The following is a 20663-nucleotide window of genomic DNA, read 5'->3' as shown; positions in this document are numbered from 1 at the left end:
GGTTCTTTATATTAAGGAAGAAAGACTGGAGAAGAGAGTGAAGGATGTCCTTTGGCTGAGCAAGTTTAAATTTTCAATAGCAAATGTCATTAATCACTGTATATAGTACAACGTAGTCTAGACTTAATAATAGAAGCAGCACTTCTAATTACAATTTAACCAACCTAATTTCTTTCTCAAGGTTTAGAAAAATTATTATTGGGATGTCAATTAAAATGGCATCCTTGCTTGATATTCTTTCTTTTCTCTCTTTGTGTGGTGCTGGGACCTGAGTCTCCTAGCTCTTGCTCAGATTTTTCCTTCCAGGCAAGTGTACTCTACAATTTGAGGCCACACCTCCATTTTCAGCTTGTAGCCGGTTAATTGGAGTTAAGAGACTATTGTATTTGAGGATCTTCAGATCTCAGTCTCTTATGTAGCAAAGGATTACAAGTATGAGCCACTGGCACCCACTGCTTGCTATTCTTTGTGAATGTTCCTATTAAAGAGTTGCTACTAGGAATAGTTATGAAAAATCCATTCTGTATTGGGGCTAGCCACTTCATTACTTATTTTAGCGGCAGAATAATGCAGTGAGAAGTCATATGAAGGCCAGTGACCAGATGAAGGAGGGTGTTCTGCTCTCCAATATGTGGCAGGACATCCCTTAGCACCACTGTGAGCTGCGAGCTTCACAGGTGGTAAGTCTTCTCCTTTGATGCATCATCACATCATCAGTATGGAACTGAATTAAACTTTTAATTGAAATTAAAAACTGATAATGATTTCATTTTGAATGCAGTTCTTCCCAGACATTGCAGAACAGGCTTAAAACTATGGCTGCTCAAGAATTACTCTAAAATGAGTATACTATTTAGAAAGGGGTGGTTTATTTTTCTCAGGGAAAAAAAAAGGAAATTGGTTTGTAAATATGTAAGCAAATGCCTTGATGGGTATGCAAGTGAACACAAATGTATTAATTGGAATATGGTAGATTTAAGGGAAGAGTTCCGTGTAATTCCTGGAAGACAACGTCAAAGTTCAACAAAATAAACATGTCAAAGTTCAACAAAATAAACACCAGGAAATGGTTACTTGAGAGGAGTAAAGTGGGGTTTAGGGGTAGATAAATGAAGAGAAAAAAAACGGGGAAGAATGCAGCAGAAAAGTCAATATGTATCCTACAAAAGTGAGAGAGGGTGAGTTGGGAGGGACAGGTAAGAATGTTAAAAGGGGTGACATTATTCTTGTCATAAACTGTTTTGTTGAATGGCAACTCCTTTGTACAAGTACTTACAGATAAGGAAGATATTAAAAATAAAACATAAATCATCTCACATGGTGATAAGAAAAAAAGGGATTTTACCACTTTTTGGATTCTAACATCAGTTTGTTTTTTTTTTAGTAAATAAAATCATAGCAACATTCAATTTAAAGCACAATGTTTCTGTTGCATGTCTCTGAAAGTACTGGATTGTGATACTCTTCTTTATCTTTATCATGACTCCATGTGAACCCTTACAAGAAATCAAACTAGCTGATATAGAAAATGTAACAAAGGTTCAATGTCAGGGAACTAGAAAACAATTAGAGAAGCATTCAAGAAGCCATCCAGTGGGCAGTATCATGCAATTCCTTTTCTAAGACATATTCACTAGCATCAGAACAATCACTTTTCTAGCTAGAATAAGTACGATAGGAAGTCACTGTGATCCTGCAGACTCATGAAATAGACCCAAAGATAATCAGTATCAGAAAAGGCAGCTGAAGACAATGGAGATCAAAAGGTCATCATAGCCAGGCACCAAAGGCTCATACATACTAGCCTTAGCTACTTGAGAGGCTGAGAGTGGAAGGATCAAGGTTCCTGGCCAGTCTGGACAGAAATGTCTTCGAGACTTCATCTCTATCTCCATTTGGACATGATGGCTCATGCTTATCATCTTAAAACCTCTTGAAACTCTAACCTAAGCAGACTGAAATCTAGGTACAGAGGAGGGTGGGAAGTGAGATCCTATCATAAAAATAACCGACGATAATCAGGGCTGGAGATGTGGCTCCATAGAATTTCAGCTTTGCAAGTGTGAACGACACTGAGCTCAAACCTGAATACCACAAAAAAAGATGGGGAAGAGGTGAAGGAGAAGAAAAGGAGGAGGAGAAGGAAGAGGAAGGAAGAGGAGAGACGAGGAGCAAGAGGAGAGAGAAGAGGAGGCAGGGAAAGGAGGAGGAGGAGGAAGAAGAGGAGGCCATAGTAAATGATATAAAAAAGTATGAGGGGAAAGATAAAGAAGAAAGATAAAGAAGAACTTGAAATACTAAATTTATATGATTTAACAAAATTTAGGTTATAACTGCAATCGTGTGAGTTTTCAGAATAAAAAATACTAAAAGAAGTATGATTTTTGTGGAGAAAGTAATTTTTCCAACAAAATTCTGTGACATCTCTGCAGCCTTCACTTGCTTTTTTATTTTCCTAGCATAAGAAAGTCTTTTGCAAGGAAGTAGTGGTTGAAGACCAAATATCTCCCTCATTCATTTTTACTCATTTAATCTCTTGATTTTCAAATTAGTTTCATATTAAGTATCTCTCAGGAAATCACCTCAATTCTTCACTTGTTGCCTGGCCTAATGGTTGCCTGGCCAGAATATCACACATCTGAAGCTTAGCTATTCTCCTTGTATTTCTTTGATATTACTTGCCTAGACTTCACAAAATCCTTTATCTTTGGAAAAACTTGCAATTAAGGTTTTTAATTAATTAATTAATTAATATTCCACTCCTTGCTTGGAAGCACTGACAAATTAGGATGCCAACATTTAATGGCTGGAAGAAATGTTTACATGTAGACAAGTTTTAAATGTGGTCAAAACCACAGTGGATGCTCAGTTATGATGCGGCTGTTTCTCTACAGCAATGATCCTCTGAGGAAGGCCACTATGACTTAAATAATAAATACTGGGATTAATGACAACCATATTCTTAAAACAATAAAGTGAAGTTAAATCTTTAAGACTCAAAGTCTAAAATGGCAATCTATTACCTTTCTCTTTAGACTCTCTTGCAAGACTGAGAATTATAGGACGACCTATATTCAGCACAAATAATCTAAGCATTTTAAAGATTAGAGTGTTCTATATTTTTCCTGTATGCTTTTTTTGTTGTTGTTATTTTTAATAAGTTTCAGAGAACAGGAAGGATGCTTAGATAATAAAGAGAAATAAGAAGATTTTCCCCTCCATTTTTAGCTAGATAAGAGCATGGATGTGTTCTGAAATTCTAAGAAAAATTTTCTAATTTATAGGTACCCATATTTTCTTCCTAAGTTAACAAACATTGAGACGGGACATGGGTTAATGAGCCACCATCTGGGCACTGGTGGCTCATGCCTGTAATCCTGAAGACTGAGATCTGAGGATTGTGGTTCGAAGCTAGTCTGGACAAGAAAGTCCAAGATATTTTTATCTCCAATTAATGAGTAAAAAAAAAGTGTGCACACACTTGCACACACCATTTATGTAACAAATACACACATAATAAATGAGGACACATGGACAAATAGTTTCAGATTTACCTGAGACTGTGCATTGACATTAGCTCCATTTGTAACCAAGACCTTGACCACCTCTGCTTGCCCAGCTAACGATGCTATGTGTAATGCTGTGTTGCCTTTCTGTAAAGATAAAAAGGGAAACACAGATCAATATACTTGCCCTTCCGATTCCTCCATGTTTAAGGGTTCCCAAGGAAATGAGACTGACCAGTACCTCCTGAGAGGCATACCCCAGTTCTATACCCCAGTTCTTCCTGAGGGCTGAATCTGCAGAGGACTTGGCATCAAACACTGACCTTTGTGGCAGCATCCACATTGGCTTCTCTCTGTAGCAGCTCAGAAACCACTTCCACGTGACCTTCTTTGGAAGCAAGATGGAGTGCGTTCAACCCATTCTGATTAAAAGCAAAAGGAAAATCTTTACTCATCAGGTTGAAAATAGGGCACAAAGCAGTCTTCCAGGAACTGGGAGAGAGTGTCCCACCACTGTTGATGACTTGCATTGTCCACTATATGAACTTGAATTAGCAATAAGTGTATTTGAAAACTAGGTGGGAGGTTCCGTTAGAAGGATTTACTAAATATTAGGAATTGTGACAAAGCATGTCTGCTTCTATTTCTGAATATTACTCCAACAAAGCAGAGAATAATTTAACAGTGTCAGCCTGGTATACATTCATAGCAAACAATATTGACAAAAGGAGACTATCTTGGCTCATGTTAATACAAACTTTAAGTGGTCAAAGTTTGATTTTTACCATTTTTAAATAAAAATACATAAAACAACAATAACCGTAACTGACCTGATTGCAAATATTGATGTCCACTCCATTTTTTATGTAATCAAGGGCTTTCTCAAGGTGTCCTGCTCGAGCCGCTCTCAAGTAACTTGCATTGGCATCAGACTAAAAGAAAAAGGAAAACAAAACGTTCTGGTGAAAAAATGAAATGGATATGCTTTTTTAAAATATAGATATCGAATGTCCAAGCTGGAATAAAAGTAACAGGATTACTTCACATGGAATGTGAAAACACTAATGAAAATTCTCGACGTCACCAAGAAAGTGCTTTAAGTTAGTTTCATGTGTACAAATTTACCACTTTTGTGAATTGGGAGAAAAAATTTCCCATTAATAGGTAGGCACCCTAAGTAAATATGCAATATTCAGTGAGTAAAGAAAAAATCCTAAAATATCTTGATAATTATATCATGACGTAATGTAGAAGTTAAGCATCAATTCTATTTTTCTGTACATGTAAAAGTCAATATTTCATTTTTTTCAGTTGGTAGCCTCATAAAGCTATTAACATATTTTGTTACACTAGGTTAAACAGAATGTTTGCAGACGATGGCTTTCTGCTGAATTTTATATCAGGATATAGTCTTTCACTCAAACATGGATTAAACTTTAAAAGCATATAGAAAAGTTATTTGAAGTGTACCATATACCTTATAGTACCAAGCTAGTTAATGCTGGAGAAACTCTATTGAAAGCAGTATATAAAATTTGAAGACAACACTGATTGACAAGTAATGTACTCATTGCCTTACTCATGTAATGGTAACCCCTCTGTACAGCATCTTTACAATAAAGTAAAAGGTTTATAAAAGAAAAAAATTGAAGACAACAAAACAGCTAATTCATTCATTGAATGCTTGCAACTCTCAACCAGTGTTAATCTCTATAATCTAGAATTGCACAGTTCAAGCTATGTACTACTAAAATCTTTAATAGAAAGAACATAAGTGAGAGGAAAGATACTGTGAGGTTGGGCCTACAAAATTTGTAAAGGAGTCTTACTCAAACCAGAGCAACACAGAAACAGGTTTTCCTGAAAGAACAGCCAAATAAACCTTGTCATCAGTGATAAATGCATTCACTCAGGTATGGCTTCAAAGAAGCAAGTGTCTTTTTTCAGCCATATGGTCACTGTCTCTTTTAAAGCCCCTATTCAAATGCCAGCTCATCTGTGAAGCCTACCCAGACCCCCAGGAGAGTAATTGCTCAGTGCTTCCAACATATTTATTTCACTGAAATCTCTTGTTTTCTTTTCTTTTTCCCTTCCTCCCTTTCTCTCTTTCTCCCTCCTTCCTTCCTTCTTTCTTTCCTTCCTTTCTTCCTTCCTTCCTTCCTTTCTTTCCTTTCCTCCCTCTCCTTTCTTTCTTTCTTTCTGTCTGTCTTTCTTTCTGTCCGTCTTTCTTTCTTTCTTTCTCTTTCTTTCTTTCTTTCTTTCTTTCTTTCTTTCTTTCTTTCTTTCTTTCTTTCTTTCTTTCTTTCTTTCTTTCTTTCTTTCTTTCTTTCTTTCTTTCTTTCTTTCTTTCTTTCTTTCTTTCTTGTCCTAGGGCTTGGACAAAAGTCTTGGGCACTATCCCTGAGCCTCTTTGTGCTCAAGGCTGCTTTACCACTTGAGCCACAGGGCCACTTCTGTTTTTTTTTTTTTTTTTTTTTGAGTATTTATTGGAGTTAAGAGTTTCACAGTGACTTTTATTCCCAGGCTGGCTTTAAACCACGATCCTCAGATCTCAGCCTCCTGAGCAGCTGGGATTACAGGTGTGAGCCACTGGCACCTGACTCTGAACTCTCTTGGTTTTCATCACACAGAAGCATAGTATCTTTCTTCCACTCAAAATTATAAGCCTACAGAACAAGGACAAGCAGATTAAGAAAGCTACCAAGACCCCTCTTCCAAGAACACTTATTCATCCCAGGAAATATAGTTGAGATGAAAGACCCTAAGAAGGGTCTTGAGTTCTAGTATAAGGGAGTTAGTAGTAGCTGACTTGCCCAGGACTTCAGAAGAAAAGTCACTACCTCCCAGTGCCTCCTTGACCTTTCCCCTTTGAGCAGTAAGCGTCTTTAAATACTGCTTCTTCTATTGGGCACTATTGGCATTTTGATCTGAATAATTCTTTGCTCTGGACTATCCTATTCATTATGCAATACACACAGCTTCCATGACCTCTACCAACCAGGTGCCGGTCATAGTCCCTAGCTGGGCCTACTAAAAATGTCTCCAGATTGCAAAATGTCCCCTGAAGGGAAGTCTCTTCAGTTGAAAACTACTTTAAAATAAATAAACCTTTTTTATTTCTTATTTATTTAAGGAGGCTGAAATCTTTGGTTTGCTTGGGCCAGTGACACTCTGTATGAAATTAAGCTTTCTGTTTCTTTTGAAACTAGATATAACCTTGACATGTGGCCATTGTAACAGTATGTTTTATGAATGATGGAATAAAAAACAAACATATTGGATGCAAATAACTAGTAATCAAATTCTTGTCTGGAACAATGTAAGAAGTTTTATTAACACCAGTAGTTGAAATAGCAGTTATTTATATTGAGAATCCTCTCTCTCTCTCTCTCTCTCTCTCTCTCTCACACACACACACACACACACACACACACACACTCATAGGTACCAGCTATAATTAAGTCACAGAGTTAGGAATCTGGGAATATACATACATATTACTAAAACAGGGGTCAGATGTGATAGTACATGTGTATAATCTCAACTACTTGGGAATTAAAAGCAACAGAAAGATCACCAGTTAAGAACATCCTGGACAAAAGTTAATGAGATTTTACCTTAAAGAAAAAAAAAGTCAGACTTGGTGGTCCATATATAGGGTTCTAGCTACTGGAGAAGTAAAGGTGAGTGGCTGACCTGTGGTAAAAGAGGAAGACCTAATCTGAAACACAAACTAAAAAAAGGGCTGGAGGCATGGTTCAACTTGCCTAGCAAGCAACTTCTATCCTTAGTACTGACCAAAAAGAAAATTAAAAATATAATTGGAATTTGAGCTAAATATACCAATTGTTTCATTAGATCAGAAAAAAGGAAACTGCAAAAGATAGAGACTCATACAAAAGAACTTTCACTTCAAGTTCCCAGGAACAAAGAAAAATTGTAGTTTTTAAAGAGGTCTATTTTTTGATAACATAGATTGAGGTTTACAAGTTCAGCTAGAAATAAATTAGCTATGCAAGGATGGCTCATTGTACCATAAAATATCATCTCTGTGCCTGCTTAGTGACTTATCAGTAAATTTGCCCAGAAGGGCCCTGACACTGCTCTGGGAACAAATGACATCAGTCTGCCTGGATATTTCAGCTGCCAGAGAAAACAACTGCAAGTGAAGCAGCCCAAATCCTGACTTTTGGTATATAAAAACAGCAGCTAAAAAGGTGGGATAGTTCAAGTGGGCACTAAAGGCCTTGGAACTGATCCATATACAGTTCCCTAAGAATTTTCTTTAAACTTCTCAAGCAAAACGAATATAACCAATATAAGACAACACTTCTAATTCAGTGGCTCTCTCCCTATTTATTTAAGTTTGGGATTCTTTTAAGAGTGATGAAAGTTATGAATAATTTGCTCCTTTTCTTTTAGAACTGGAACTTAAACTCAGGGCCTTATGCTCTCACTTGGCTTTTTTACATAAGGATGATATTCTACCACTTAAGCTAAACCTCCACTTCTAGCTTTTTGCTAGTTAATAGAGATGAGTCTCACAAACTTTTCTACTCAGGTTGGTTTTAAACTGCCATCCCAGTCTCCTGTATATGAACCAGCACCTGTTTCTGACTTTTCTTCTTTCATCATTTCTTCTTTCATATAAGAGGTTTAGGTGTCTGTAGGAGATTGGAGGCGGTGGTGCTGGTGATCCTGAAGACAGTTCCCTATACATACCAGGAAAGAACTATATATTCATGTGCACATCGAATCTACATTTATGTATGTACTTTTCATACAATTTCACATAGTGCACAAGTGCTAAACCTGCTCTTGATTTGTAATTAATCACTTTTGTTTGAATGATTAGGAACAAAAACTCTGGTGGATATCATCACTATATTATTTTCAGCCAATAATGTTGGTATTAAATAATATCTGAGCTAGCTAATTAACTGCCTTGGAATATTAACAGGCAGGACACTTTTCTCAGCCCTATTGTACACCAACCTATTCTCCATCCCAAAGCAATAACAAACATCCATATTACACTTTGAAGAATAAGGAGGAAATGGGAGAGGAAAGAGAGAAGAGGAAAAAGAGACAAGTGAAGACTGCTGTGTAGAATATGTACGACTTAACGTACAAGAGTACGTTAATCTGAAAATACTTCAAGTTGAAAATGCATCTGAAACGCATCTGATATACATCATCTACAGTACCCTAGTTTAGCAGCAGGAACACTGGAGAGCATCCATTGCTGACCTTTGTGGTCAAGGAACTCTTTGGACTGTCAGCATCCTTGAGGAATTTAGTATTGCCTGATACCAGTTGGGAAAGGACCCAGATTCAAACTGGAACCATGGTTTATCTGAATGTAGATAGATTGGCAAACCAATTGGTAAGTCTGTTTCGATCTCCAGCATTCCATCAAAACAATGCCCCTTTGGAGAACTGATCTAGATACAGTGTGTAAAGATGGCTGTTGATGAATTACTATAGGGTGAAATCAGGTACAGAGCTGAGCATACTGCATGGAGAGTTACAAGAAGAACATTGCCTAAGGAGCTAATGGGCACCAATGTAGATACAGACAGGCTGGTTAGCATTGTTTTTCTCTTAGCGACCAAATCTGATGAAGAATTTGGAAAATGAAATTTTCTTTTTTCACTCTTTTAATCGTGTTTACTTTGCCATTTTACTAGACAGGAAATAAATATGAGTCATGCATGTTTTCAAGGAAATAGCTTCAAGGATAAAGTGTTATTATAAATTAATCTAGCAACTCAGACTTTGACTATGGTGCAGAATTTATTTCACAGAACACTGGGCAGAAAGAACAGGTACTTTCTGAATGCCAATCTAATATCTAAAGCTTCATATCTCTGACTACATGTTAGAAACCATTGCAAGTGCTGAGATTAACTTAGCTATGTTATGACATACCGCAATATACATTCAATAAGCCTTTTAGTCAATCCTTATAATAGTTCTATGACTAATAGTGCTCAGTATAGTGGATTAAATTGTGTATCCCCAAAATCCATTTGGGACCTCACAATGTGATCTCCTTAGGAAGTAGGATCTTTGTAGACATCTCTGTTATCACTCTGAATTAGAATAGGCCCTTAATCCAATTTTTGGTATCCCTACAATGACAGAAAATGGACACACACACACACACACACACACACACACACACACACACGAAAGAGGGGAGAGAGGGAGAACATAATGTAAGGACAGAATCAGTCTAGAGTTATTTTGACACTGACAAGGGAAGGGACAAGGAAAGCAGCTCCTCTAACCATTTTGGGAAAAATGTGATTCTGATGACACCTTGATTTTGGCCTTCTAGCCCTGTAGGAGAATAAATTCATGTTCTTTTAAGCTCTTCAGTTTATAGTATGTTGACCCTGTCAAACTATCACAAGTAGGTGCTGTTCCCAAGGCTCCATTTAACAGATTATTACAGATGAGGAAATCATATGTAGAGTGTGACTTTTTCAGGACAGTGAAAAATGAATGGTTTCAAATTTTGAACTAGAATTTCTTCCCTACTTCTGATAACCTTTAGATTTTGATTGCTTTTCTCTAGATGCTTACAGTGTTTAGTCTATTCTACTTAGATACTGATCAATCTAGTGTTTTCGTTGTTGTTGTTGTTGTTTTTTGTGCTGGTACTAGGCTTGAACTTAGGGTCCGGGTGCTGTCCTTTACCTTTTTCTGCTCCAGGCTTGTGCTTTACCACTTGGGCCACAGCTCCACTTCAAGCTTTTTGATATGAATTTCATGGACTTTTCTGCTCAAGCTGGCTTCAAACCATGATCATAATATCTCAGCCTCCTGAGTAGCTAGGATTAGGGCATGAGCCACTAGCACCCAGAATGAGTTTTTTTTTAATAGCAGTAATATTTGGTGAGTAAGTTAACACAAATTGTGAAATTATTCCCAATTTCCATCTTCTAAAAGAGAAGGGTGGCTTTATTACCAATATCCCTGGAATCTCTAATTAGCGATTTCAGATGCCAATTCGTTTTGAAGTCAATAGAGCTACTCTGGACCTCTCCTCAAAATCCAAGACTGGTGTTTACTTGGAATAAGATAATCTGCAGTAGAAACAGGTCAAGTGAATTGAGGGTCACACTATTAAATGTTTACGGCTTCAGAGTGAGATGCAGAAGGGCAGTTTGGGCTCCGTGCATGAGCTGAATCCTCACTTGTTCTCTGGGAGACACCAGCTGCATAATGCCCAGATATCTTAGAGCAAAATATTGTGTACTGATATTTTATAGTTATCTCGCGTAGTGATCTAATTTCCCACCAATTTCAAAAGAATGTGACCAATTGCACAATCGAAAACAACTGTGACATTCATGCTCCAATATGTTGCCCGTCAATAAAAACTCTTAAGACCTTTGGAACAATGGCATTTCTTTTTTAAACTCTTTTACATTCTTAATAGGAAGCTTTTAAAAAAATGTATATGTTTGGGTAGATATGTACATATTAAAGGGAATTTTTGTGCGTATGTGTTTTACATGCCAAATATTTGATAAAAAAAAAAAACACCCAACAACTTGGAATAGTTATCGTTAGGGACAACCTGAGGTTAATTTAGCTTCTATAAAACAGTATTTTTACTATCCGTAAAGTTAGAGGAGAAGGACAAGATAATTTAACTAGTTGGGAAAATGCTTCTAAAGGCGATCTGTATTTGTGATCATCATTACCAAAGCCAACTGAAATAAAGATCTCTACCACAGATGTCCCCCTCCCCCATTGCTACAAGGCTGCCTTTGTTTGCTAGGATTAGGGTAGAAGCAACTTCGCCCATCTCTGAAATGAGGTCACCACAACCTAACACATGTGGAGGCATGGTTAGCATCTTTGCACTGGGACTTTTGTCAGAAAGCCCCTGTGGCTACACATTTCCAACCTGCTGGGTCCTCTGTGCGGTGGCGGCTCTCAGGCTGAAAGGCAAAATATTCCCATCTTTCTCTTTAAACAGAGGGGAGGTGGGCACCAGCTAAAAAACACAGGGTATGGCCAGGTTTGTGTTCCCATAAAGGCAGTGTTTTCAAGAGATTTGCCATGCTGGGTGCTGATAACCCCTACTGTTATCTCATGAGTTGACTGCAATTTGGCTTATATGAGGGGGACAGAGAGACTCTAGGCTCTGGAGATGTCATCTCTCATCTAGAGCACAGACCTTCTGCACTAAACGCATTCTCCTAGACTGATGTGAACTAAAATAAAGGTATTTTCCCCCATGGCGGCGGGGGCATGGGGGAGTAGATGCCCAGGGGAGGGTAAGTATTTCCATATTCTCCAACATAAAACTGATACTGTTCAGGATCAGGATTTGAGCTTGCCTAGATTTTTCTGAGGGTATTACAGAGCTTGGCCCTCACGAGACATAAAATCACAGACAGCAGAATACCAGGTCAATATAGCAACATTTTGTCTTGATGTGGTCTGTAGGGGGCACTGTAAACCATTTTAACTTAAAATGTTTATTCTTCACTCTATGAAAGTATACTGTGGACACAGAATCACTGTCATGGGACAGAGACTAGTGTGTTAGGAAGTGATAACAACAAGTTTCCTTTGGCTTTAAGAACTCCAGGACATGCCTGACGGTGGTAGTGGTCCACAATCCTAGCCACTCAACAGTGTGAGATCTGAGGACCAAGGTTTGAAACCAGCCTAAGTGGGAAAGTCCATGAGACTCTTATCTCCAATTAACAAAAAGCTGGAAGTAGAACTGTGGCTTATGTGGTAAAGTGCTAGTCTTGAGCAAAATAAACCTCAGGGGCAGTGCCAAGGCCCTGAGTTCAAGACTCAGGACAGGCATAAAAACAAAACAATAGCAACAACAGGATACTGCAATATGTAAAAGCTCATACTCACTGCTAATGCTAAGTAAGTAGTTCATTACCTAAATAAGCAAAAATGGGAAACTTGTTAATAAAAGTTCTATGGTGGCCAGGTTAGCTAACACTAAATGTGAAAAAGAGGTACAGTATTTTTCCAAGATATTTGTAAAAGTTAAAGCAAAATGAACGATTCTCTTTTGTTTTTTTTTCCACTCAAGGATTAGCTGGGCACTGATGGCTCACATCCATAATCCTACTACTCAGGAGGCTGAGATCTGAGAATCAAGGTTGGAAGTCTGCCCAGGAATCCAAAGCTAGAGTTGGAGCCAAGCTTTGGTTCAAGTGGCCAGCCTTGAACAAAAAACCTAGGGGACAGTGGGTAGGGCCTGAGTTCAAGCCTCAGCCCCAGCATAAAAACAAATAAGTAAATAGAACGATTTTTAGGACAATATCATTTTTGTCATACTTGCCTAAGGATAAGGCTGTACTAACAGGACATGCTAACTGAACAAAACCTTTATTCTTGGTTATTCTGAAATGTAAAGATGCATACATGTAACCACAGAAATAACTACAGAAAAAGAAAATAACCACAGAAGAGGAAACCAATTCTGAGAAGTATGGTTGACAGGTACATTCATTACCAGGCTTGCTGGAAAACTTGGCAGTGTTTGGGCATGTTTTAAGTTATCTCTTGGGACAATGGGTAACAAGCTACTTCAGAAAAACAAGTCCTATCTGTGGATTCTCAGTGCCCAGCAACTCAGAACATGGAACAACCTTGGAGAATTTTTCTTTTTAAATACACAAATATTTAATATTATAAGGGAAAATTAGTGCTTTTGCAAATTGTGTGCGCATGTGTATTTCAGATCTTCATACCTGCTGCTTTCTTGCTCATGGCTGGTGCTCTACCATTTAAGTCATACCTCCAGCCCTAAAACACATCTTATTTTCTTGAGGTAAGTAAAAGCCACTGTATCATCTTTTTCATTATAGATGCCAAGTGTGGAGATTGTAAAACACAGAATTTAGGTCCCATGGATCTAATATTCTTTTCTGAACTTTATAATGCCAGAACACAGCGTTAGAGTTTAAACTGGTAAAACAAGCATGCCTTAAATACTCTATTCCCAGACTAGAGGCTAAGTTGGATTTCCAATTGCTACAGATCCAATCTCCCTTTCTGCAAAGTCCCATGCATGTTATTCCAGGTGTCCTATTCCACACAATGCTGTATCTAAATATGATTTGCTCCTCACATGCGGACAGGGCTAAAAAAGCAACAGAGAGCTTTGTTTTGTGAAACAGAAGTGAAATAGTATTAGGTAATTCAAATTTGGTAGTCAAAACAAATACAAAATTGTTACACAGCAAACTTCAAAGTATCTTAAAAATATGTACTTTATAGTACTAAGACACTGATGTTTGTCATATAGCAAACACTCAGTAATGGCTTATGGTATTATAGATAATGGATTACATAAAATATGTCAACTGTTTGGGGTTTTTCCACTTTTTTTGGTGTGTTATGAATCAGAACAAGCATGTCAGGCCTTCATGCTTACGGATCCTTATTATGTAGGAGGTACTGGCTTGAATCCTAAAATATTTACCAGGGAATTATTCACATTTTAAATATAGCAACTAAAACAGTGATAAGCTAAATTTGGTCTAGGTAAAAGGAGAAAATAAGTATTTACTTGAGTCGATGAACATTTTCTCCAGTTGTTTTTTTTAAATCAGCAAATAAATGCCTCAAATTTTAGCGTGGATAGATTTAATATTGTGAACAAAAGTATTTTCTTGCAGTGCAAGAATTTCTCTCTGTGAAGGGAGGCAGCCAGGAAATTACTATACACTGGACTTCAGCTTCCTGGTCAGATAATTAAAGGCCTGGGGGAACTGAAGGGTGAGGCTCCCAGCAGCAGAGGGAGAGGAGGCGTTAGCTGTGAGAGGAAGAGCTCTTGAATTTCGCATCCTAAAGTGTGTGGGCCAGCTGGTACAGCTGGGCCTTCATAGGAACTGTGGGTATGGAAAATGTCTATCTTTTCTGGGGCCTACAGGGAAAACTCCTATGATTTTTAAGCCAACATATCAAAATACTATTGCTCTTTCCATTTTCATTGTTGACATACAGTAATAGCACATACTTATACAATGTGTGTATAATTAGAGAACCTATTTTTGTGTGTGTGCCAGTACTGGGGCTTGAACTAGAGCCCTGGGCAGTGTCCCTTAGATTTTCACCCAAGGCTGGTACTCAATCACATGAGCCCAGCTCCACTTCCAGCTTTTTGATGATTAACTGGTGGTAAGAGTCTCAGACTTTCCTGCCAGGGTGACTCCAAAACATAAATCTCAAATCTTTGACTCCTGAACAGCTAGGATTATATGTGTGAACCACTGGTGCCCACCAAGTCAGTGTGTGTCTTAAAAGATGTTAGTGGTTCAGTTAGCAAAGTCTTTTTTTTTTTTTTTTTTGGTCGTGGGACTTGAACTCTGGACCTGGGCCGCTGTCCCTGCGTTCTTCTTCAGCTCAAGGCCAGCACTCTACAGCTTGAGCCACAGCACCACTTCCTTTAGCAAAATCTTTGCTCAAAAAATCCTGCCCTCCCCACTCCCCTCCATACTGTTGGAGACAGGTTCTCTTCCATGGCAAGCAAGCATGCTAACACGGAGCCCTCACTCCCAGCCACAGAGCTCTGCTTTGTTTCGGTTTTGTGACAGGGTTTTTGTTTTATAGCCCATGTTGGCTTTAAACTTGTAATCTTCTGGCCCCAGTGATAGGATTCCAGGTGTTCAATAACAGACCTGGCTCTTTACATGTGTTATGAAATAAGTTATTATTGAAAAAGCATGTCAGAAAAACTGTAAGAATATATTTTAAAATTAAGACAGTTTACTAGTAAAATCAGACAGATTGATTTGAAAATCTTAAGTCCACTAACATGTTTCTCAGATAAGATATAGAATAGGAATCTTCCTGGCCTGACACTAGAGATAATAAAAAGAGAGAGAGAGAGGACAAGAAACTATATAGTCATGTGGAAAATCTTTTAAAAAGCAAATAGGAGGGCTGGGATGTAGCTTGGTGGCAAAGTGCTTGCCCAGCAAGTGCAACATCCTGGGTTCGATCCCCAGTACTAAAATAAATAAGTAGCTGGATGCCGGTGGCTCATGCTTGTAATCCTACTCAGGAGGCTGAGATATGAGGATCACAGTTTAAAGCCAGACCAGGCAGGGAGGTCTGTGAAACTCTTGTTTCCAATAACCACCAGAAAAACAGAAGTGATGCTGTGGCTCAAAGGCAGAGTGCTAGCCTTGAGTTGAAGAGCTGAGGGACAGTGCCCAGGCCCACAGTTCAAGCCCCATGACCAACAATAAATAAATAGCAAAATGTAGTAAGAAGAATAAGCAAAGCTGTTTATTATGCTAATGGAAACATGTAAGAGTAGCCTTTATTCCAAAGTTACAGTAACCATGTAGTTATAAATAGTGACAATGTGGTAGGTGACATTCCACGTTATTGTAGTCTTAATACCTAAACTGTACTATAAGAGGTGCTGAGAAAAAGGACTAATTTTAAGGGGTTTCTTTTCACATATGAAGATGATGGTGGTTAATTCCAATCTGCCATGTCATGGATGATTTTCAAATGTTTAGGGATAGGCATAAACTGAGTCATCACTTTTTATGCAAAAGTCTCTATGGTTCATCTTGGGGCTCTGGCCCCAGGGTGCTCCAGCTCATAACTTGGATCTCCAATTCATAAACTCTGTGACCTAGCACAATGTAATCAAACACCATTGTTAACTTTCCTCATCTGTAAAATGAAAATTGCATTGATGTCAGCTCATATATATATATATATATATGTGTGTATTTGCACATATATTGATATACATACACATATATATTGGCATATATATACTGATATCGAAGGAGGTAATGCATATGACAGAGAGATGGTGTAACACACAGTCTACTATTAATATTACCATCATTATGTGAAAATTATTTTTGAAATTAATATTCCAGCCTAGTAAGCTATGACTATACACATGAGTCAAGAGGACATAATAGGCCATGCAGGATTGAACACATGAACTTGACCTTATTTGCTAATGCTTTTAGCAACTGAGCTAAGCATACAATTCAGGCCAGAGAACATTAATATTCACATGGAAATATATCTAGGCCAGCAGTTCTCAGCCTTGTTTATGTCAGGATTCTTTTCACTTTTAAATATTATTGAGTATTCCCCAAAAGAGTTGTTGATTATGAAGCCTAGAACTATTGTTATTTATACTGGAAAATAAAACCAAGAATTTAGATTTTCAATTTATTTTAGATAATAGCATATTAATAAAAAATATGTATCTTATCAAAGCTCTATCTTATGGAAAATAACTATTTTCCAAGATGCAAAAAAGGAAAGGAGATTGGTATTTTCTGGGCCCACAAATATGTACAAATATGTATGACCATAGAAGACAGCTGGAATCTACATCACCTTCCACATTCAATATCTTGCTATGTGCCACCTTTGGCTGAAATATAGAAAGGAAACCAGGCTACATGTAGATAATATAGTTAAGAGAGAAGGACCTCATAAATAGTACTGAAGATTCTCAGGGCTATCAAGGGATTCCTGGACCACACTTCAATAGTAGAGCTTGCTGATTTCATGGCCAGTTCGACCTAATGGCACTAACGCCTATTATCTTCTAAGATATTTTAAGAATTAAAGCAAAAACCATGACAGGCAGGAAGGCAAAAATTTCAACAAAGGCAGTGCTGCTGTTTTTTCCTAATTACCGGCCAGGATCACTTGACCTATTTGCTTTTTTGCTACCTAAATTTGTCTTCCTCCTAGATAGTCTTTCCCTCTGACCTTGTCTACATGGTCCTGTTCACATATTTGGACATTGTGTATTTGCAGTGAATTATTGTCCTCAGAATATCAACTAAGGTTCTTGCAAAGAACATGAGGACTAATCAACAGACCTCACAGCTCATGGTGCTGCCACAGATGACAGACAGCATTGAATATTCTTCATGGATAGCTTGTCATCTTTGCATAAACACAACTAAAGATACAAAGCCTCTACTTTGGGACATTTCTAGACTGGATGGAACTTACAGTCAAACTTTGATCATTGAAGTGGAAGATTAACTAGTGCATTTTCCTCTTTATATTATTTATTAATATTTAAATATTTAAAAGTCTTGTCTCTTGCATGACTAAATAGTGGAGAGAAGGCCAAATTTATGATTTGCTTGCTTCTTCAAAGATGAGGATTTATTTAAAATTGTAAGATTTTTCTTTTTGAGTGCTTGGTGTTGCCTAATCAGAGGAGGAAAAATGAGTAAGACACAGTTTGCATTTAAATACAAACTGAAGTCTGTAAAATATAATCTATCTTATGACTGTATTCTCAAAATATGATGGAATAATCATTGAATTTACAGACTAATGTAAATAAATAAGAAGAATCAGTTAGAATACAAAATAGCCAAGAACTTAAACTGAATGAAGTAGAAACATATTTAGAGTTTATAAGGTAGTTTAAATATTTTTTCAATTGATTATTAACATCCATTGATTCACTGAATCAAAAAAGATTGCACTAACAACACAATCCTATTCTCTAGAAGTGTTTGCTACTTGTAGGAGTACCAGCAGGTATCCTCATTTCCTATAGGTAAACATATGTAAGAGAGTAGGACAACAGGATTGGGAGTTTGAGGCCAGCCAAAATTATGGCTATCGATATTTGGCTGATATATACAGAAATTAATGCTATATAATCTAATGGCTTATGTATCCACAGTCCAATTAGAAAACTTGCTTTTGCAATGTATTCTGAGCACCATGGTAAAAAGGAAATATTTTTAAAAAACAAAGCCTATTTGCATTAGGATAATGAATTAGCAAATGTGTTCATGCTTTGTGCCTAAAAATGCTTTAACATTATGAAGAGAGTGAATGCTCAATAAAAGACACAGAGTTTCTTGTTTAACAAATATTGTTTTACCTTGATGAATATCCAAATTTATAAGTGATCTGGGAAAAGAATGGCCTGACCAACTTCATATGGTCATGTTAAACTTATTCTATAACTAAAAGTTTTTATTTCAAAATAAGAAACTCCACAGTCTCAGCAGTAAAAAGGGCAAGTCCTGGATTTCTTTATTTGAAGTTGGCTACATACATCATCTTAGGTGCTTCTAACTTTCTAAAGTAAAAATCATTAACAATACAATGAGAGGTTCCTCCTCTTCAGTACTGTATCAGTTATTGCCAATCACATACAAGACAGAAGAAATCAGTTTAAAGACAATGAAAGCCCAGACTTTCTGTTTTATATTATAGGGATTAAAAATAACTCCTATCAGTTACTATTGAAGGATGTTATCATTAGTTATACATTAAAATTGCATTACATTTGGATTTTGTTCAAAACTATAGGCTAGTTTTTTTTCACAAGCATTATTCAAGAGTTCAAGTTGAAGAGTTATTTTTCACCAATCCTTTATCAAAATGATTTCTTTTGTACAGACTTGATTTGGGAGCAACCCATTAGATGCTGTTTCTAAATTAGCAAAGGTACACACATATCTATCTTTCTAGAAGATTTTTGTAGCACATGTTTCACAGTAAGAAGTTATAAAATCACTAATTTTCCCCCAGCATAGACTATATCATTTTGTAGAAAATCTCCCACAACTCTACAGCACTATCAAAACCACAACTAAACAGAAGTTGCAGGAGGTAACAGCAATCATTTGTGAAAAGTGTAATTATTTACTATACCCTCTTAGCAAGGAGTTTATCCATAGCTCAGCTCACGTAGATAAAGTATTCACTCTTCTGCTCAAGTCAGAGAGGAAGCCAGGAGAGAAAGAATTCTTATTCATTGTCCAACTGAACCCAGTACAGCAATAGTAAATGCTACTCCACTGTGACAGGATTTCTCTGTGATCTGTGTCGGGTCAGTACCCTTCCAGAGTAACAGCTCAGGGCATGATAATTTCAAATTCAGTCTGTCATTTTATAACACATTTTCAAAATAGGAATACCCACCAAAACAGAAAACATTGTACATATGGGCTGAGCTGAAATGCTTTTCCCATTTGGTTGATAAGTTCTGACATGAGGCAAAAACAAGACAGTCTACTTTGGGTAGAGAGGGACTTACATTTTTGGATTTCAGATATTTTCAAGAGTAATTCATAAATGGTCAGGCCTGTTAGGTCCATTATTTAGCATATATTTGTAACTTCCTTAAACATTCCACAGCTATTAGTACTTCTCAATGTTAATTTTAACTAATTTATGAGTATATGTCAAGTTCACAGGTTTCCCACGAATAGAACAAAATGCACAGGCAGATTTTAACAATACAGCTCACAATTTTTGGATGAGTAAGTTGAATATTTTTAGAGTGACACAATTTTTAAGATCTAGGTGCCAAGATGCTTATATTACTAGTACATTACAATTCAAATTAATGCCTAGGATCCAGGAATAACATTTACAGCTTTTAAAAATTTTAAAAACTTTTTTTTATCTGAAAAGGCCTTTCCCTGAACACTCTGGGAAATCTCTCTCAGGTTTTAATTTTATCTATTAGCTATATCATAACATCATTCCATAAATGTCAGGAAGGAGCAGAATTTTAGCAAAAGACCTTCGTCTTAAAGAGTACAAAGTTTACAACAGAGTCCACTTAAAAATTAAGATCAAAATTTTGAAATAAATCTTTGAATTGTTTTTTTTTGGGGGGATGGTGGAATAATGTCAAATAACTTCTTTTCTCAAAACCATAGACATGTCTGTATCCCTTATACACCAATGTCTTCATTTCCATAATGTCTTTTTTCTAGTCATTGTAACTATTACACTCAATTTTCAAACAAAATGTATCTCCTGTGCTAAAGATTTAATTTATTGTGTTAATAACAAAGAATATTCCTTTCTATTCATAGTTCATGTGTGCTCTCATGGTTAGATGAACTCATATGAACCGAGAAGGACACAGGTAGAAACTGGAGGTCATATGAAATCTTTAACCATATTCTTGCATGAACTATATTTTGTGAATCCCACAGAATCAAATATTTCAACACTTTACAAACAGACAATGAATATGTACTCATTTTTCAAGATAGCATTCCTTAAAGGGGAAATGCAAATTCCTTAAAAGTCCTAAACAACATGGCTTAATCAGATGCATGTATTTACTGAAACATAAATGACATTTGTAAACCTCCAATTACATCCTCC

The 20663-nt window shown here is 36.9% G+C and overlaps 1 protein-coding gene across 5 annotated transcripts in view; it reads right to left on the bottom strand.

Moving 5' to 3' along the window:
* Positions 1–20663, bottom strand: part of Ank3 (ankyrin 3) — a 557851-nt gene that overhangs the window by 189398 nt on the left and 347790 nt on the right. For all 5 annotated transcript variants that reach the window (XM_070021046.1, XM_070021048.1, XM_070021047.1 and 2 more), the window contains 3 exons: positions 4337–4438; positions 3830–3928; positions 3555–3653 (listed from right to left, as the gene is read on the bottom strand). In XM_070021046.1, the coding sequence (XP_069877147.1) occupies positions 3555–3653; positions 3830–3928; positions 4337–4438 (300 nt within the window). The remainder of the gene's footprint in view (positions 1–3554; positions 3654–3829; positions 3929–4336; positions 4439–20663) is intronic.

The sequence above is a fragment of the Dipodomys merriami genome, unplaced genomic scaffold (assembly GCF_024711535.1).
Source record: "Dipodomys merriami isolate MVZ:Mamm:240054 unplaced genomic scaffold, mDipMer1.0.p SCAF_14, whole genome shotgun sequence".
NCBI classification, from domain to species: domain Eukaryota; kingdom Metazoa; phylum Chordata; class Mammalia; order Rodentia; family Heteromyidae; genus Dipodomys; species Dipodomys merriami.
The sequence above is the reverse complement of the archived record's forward strand: the minus strand, read 5'-3'. Positions and strand labels throughout refer to the sequence as shown.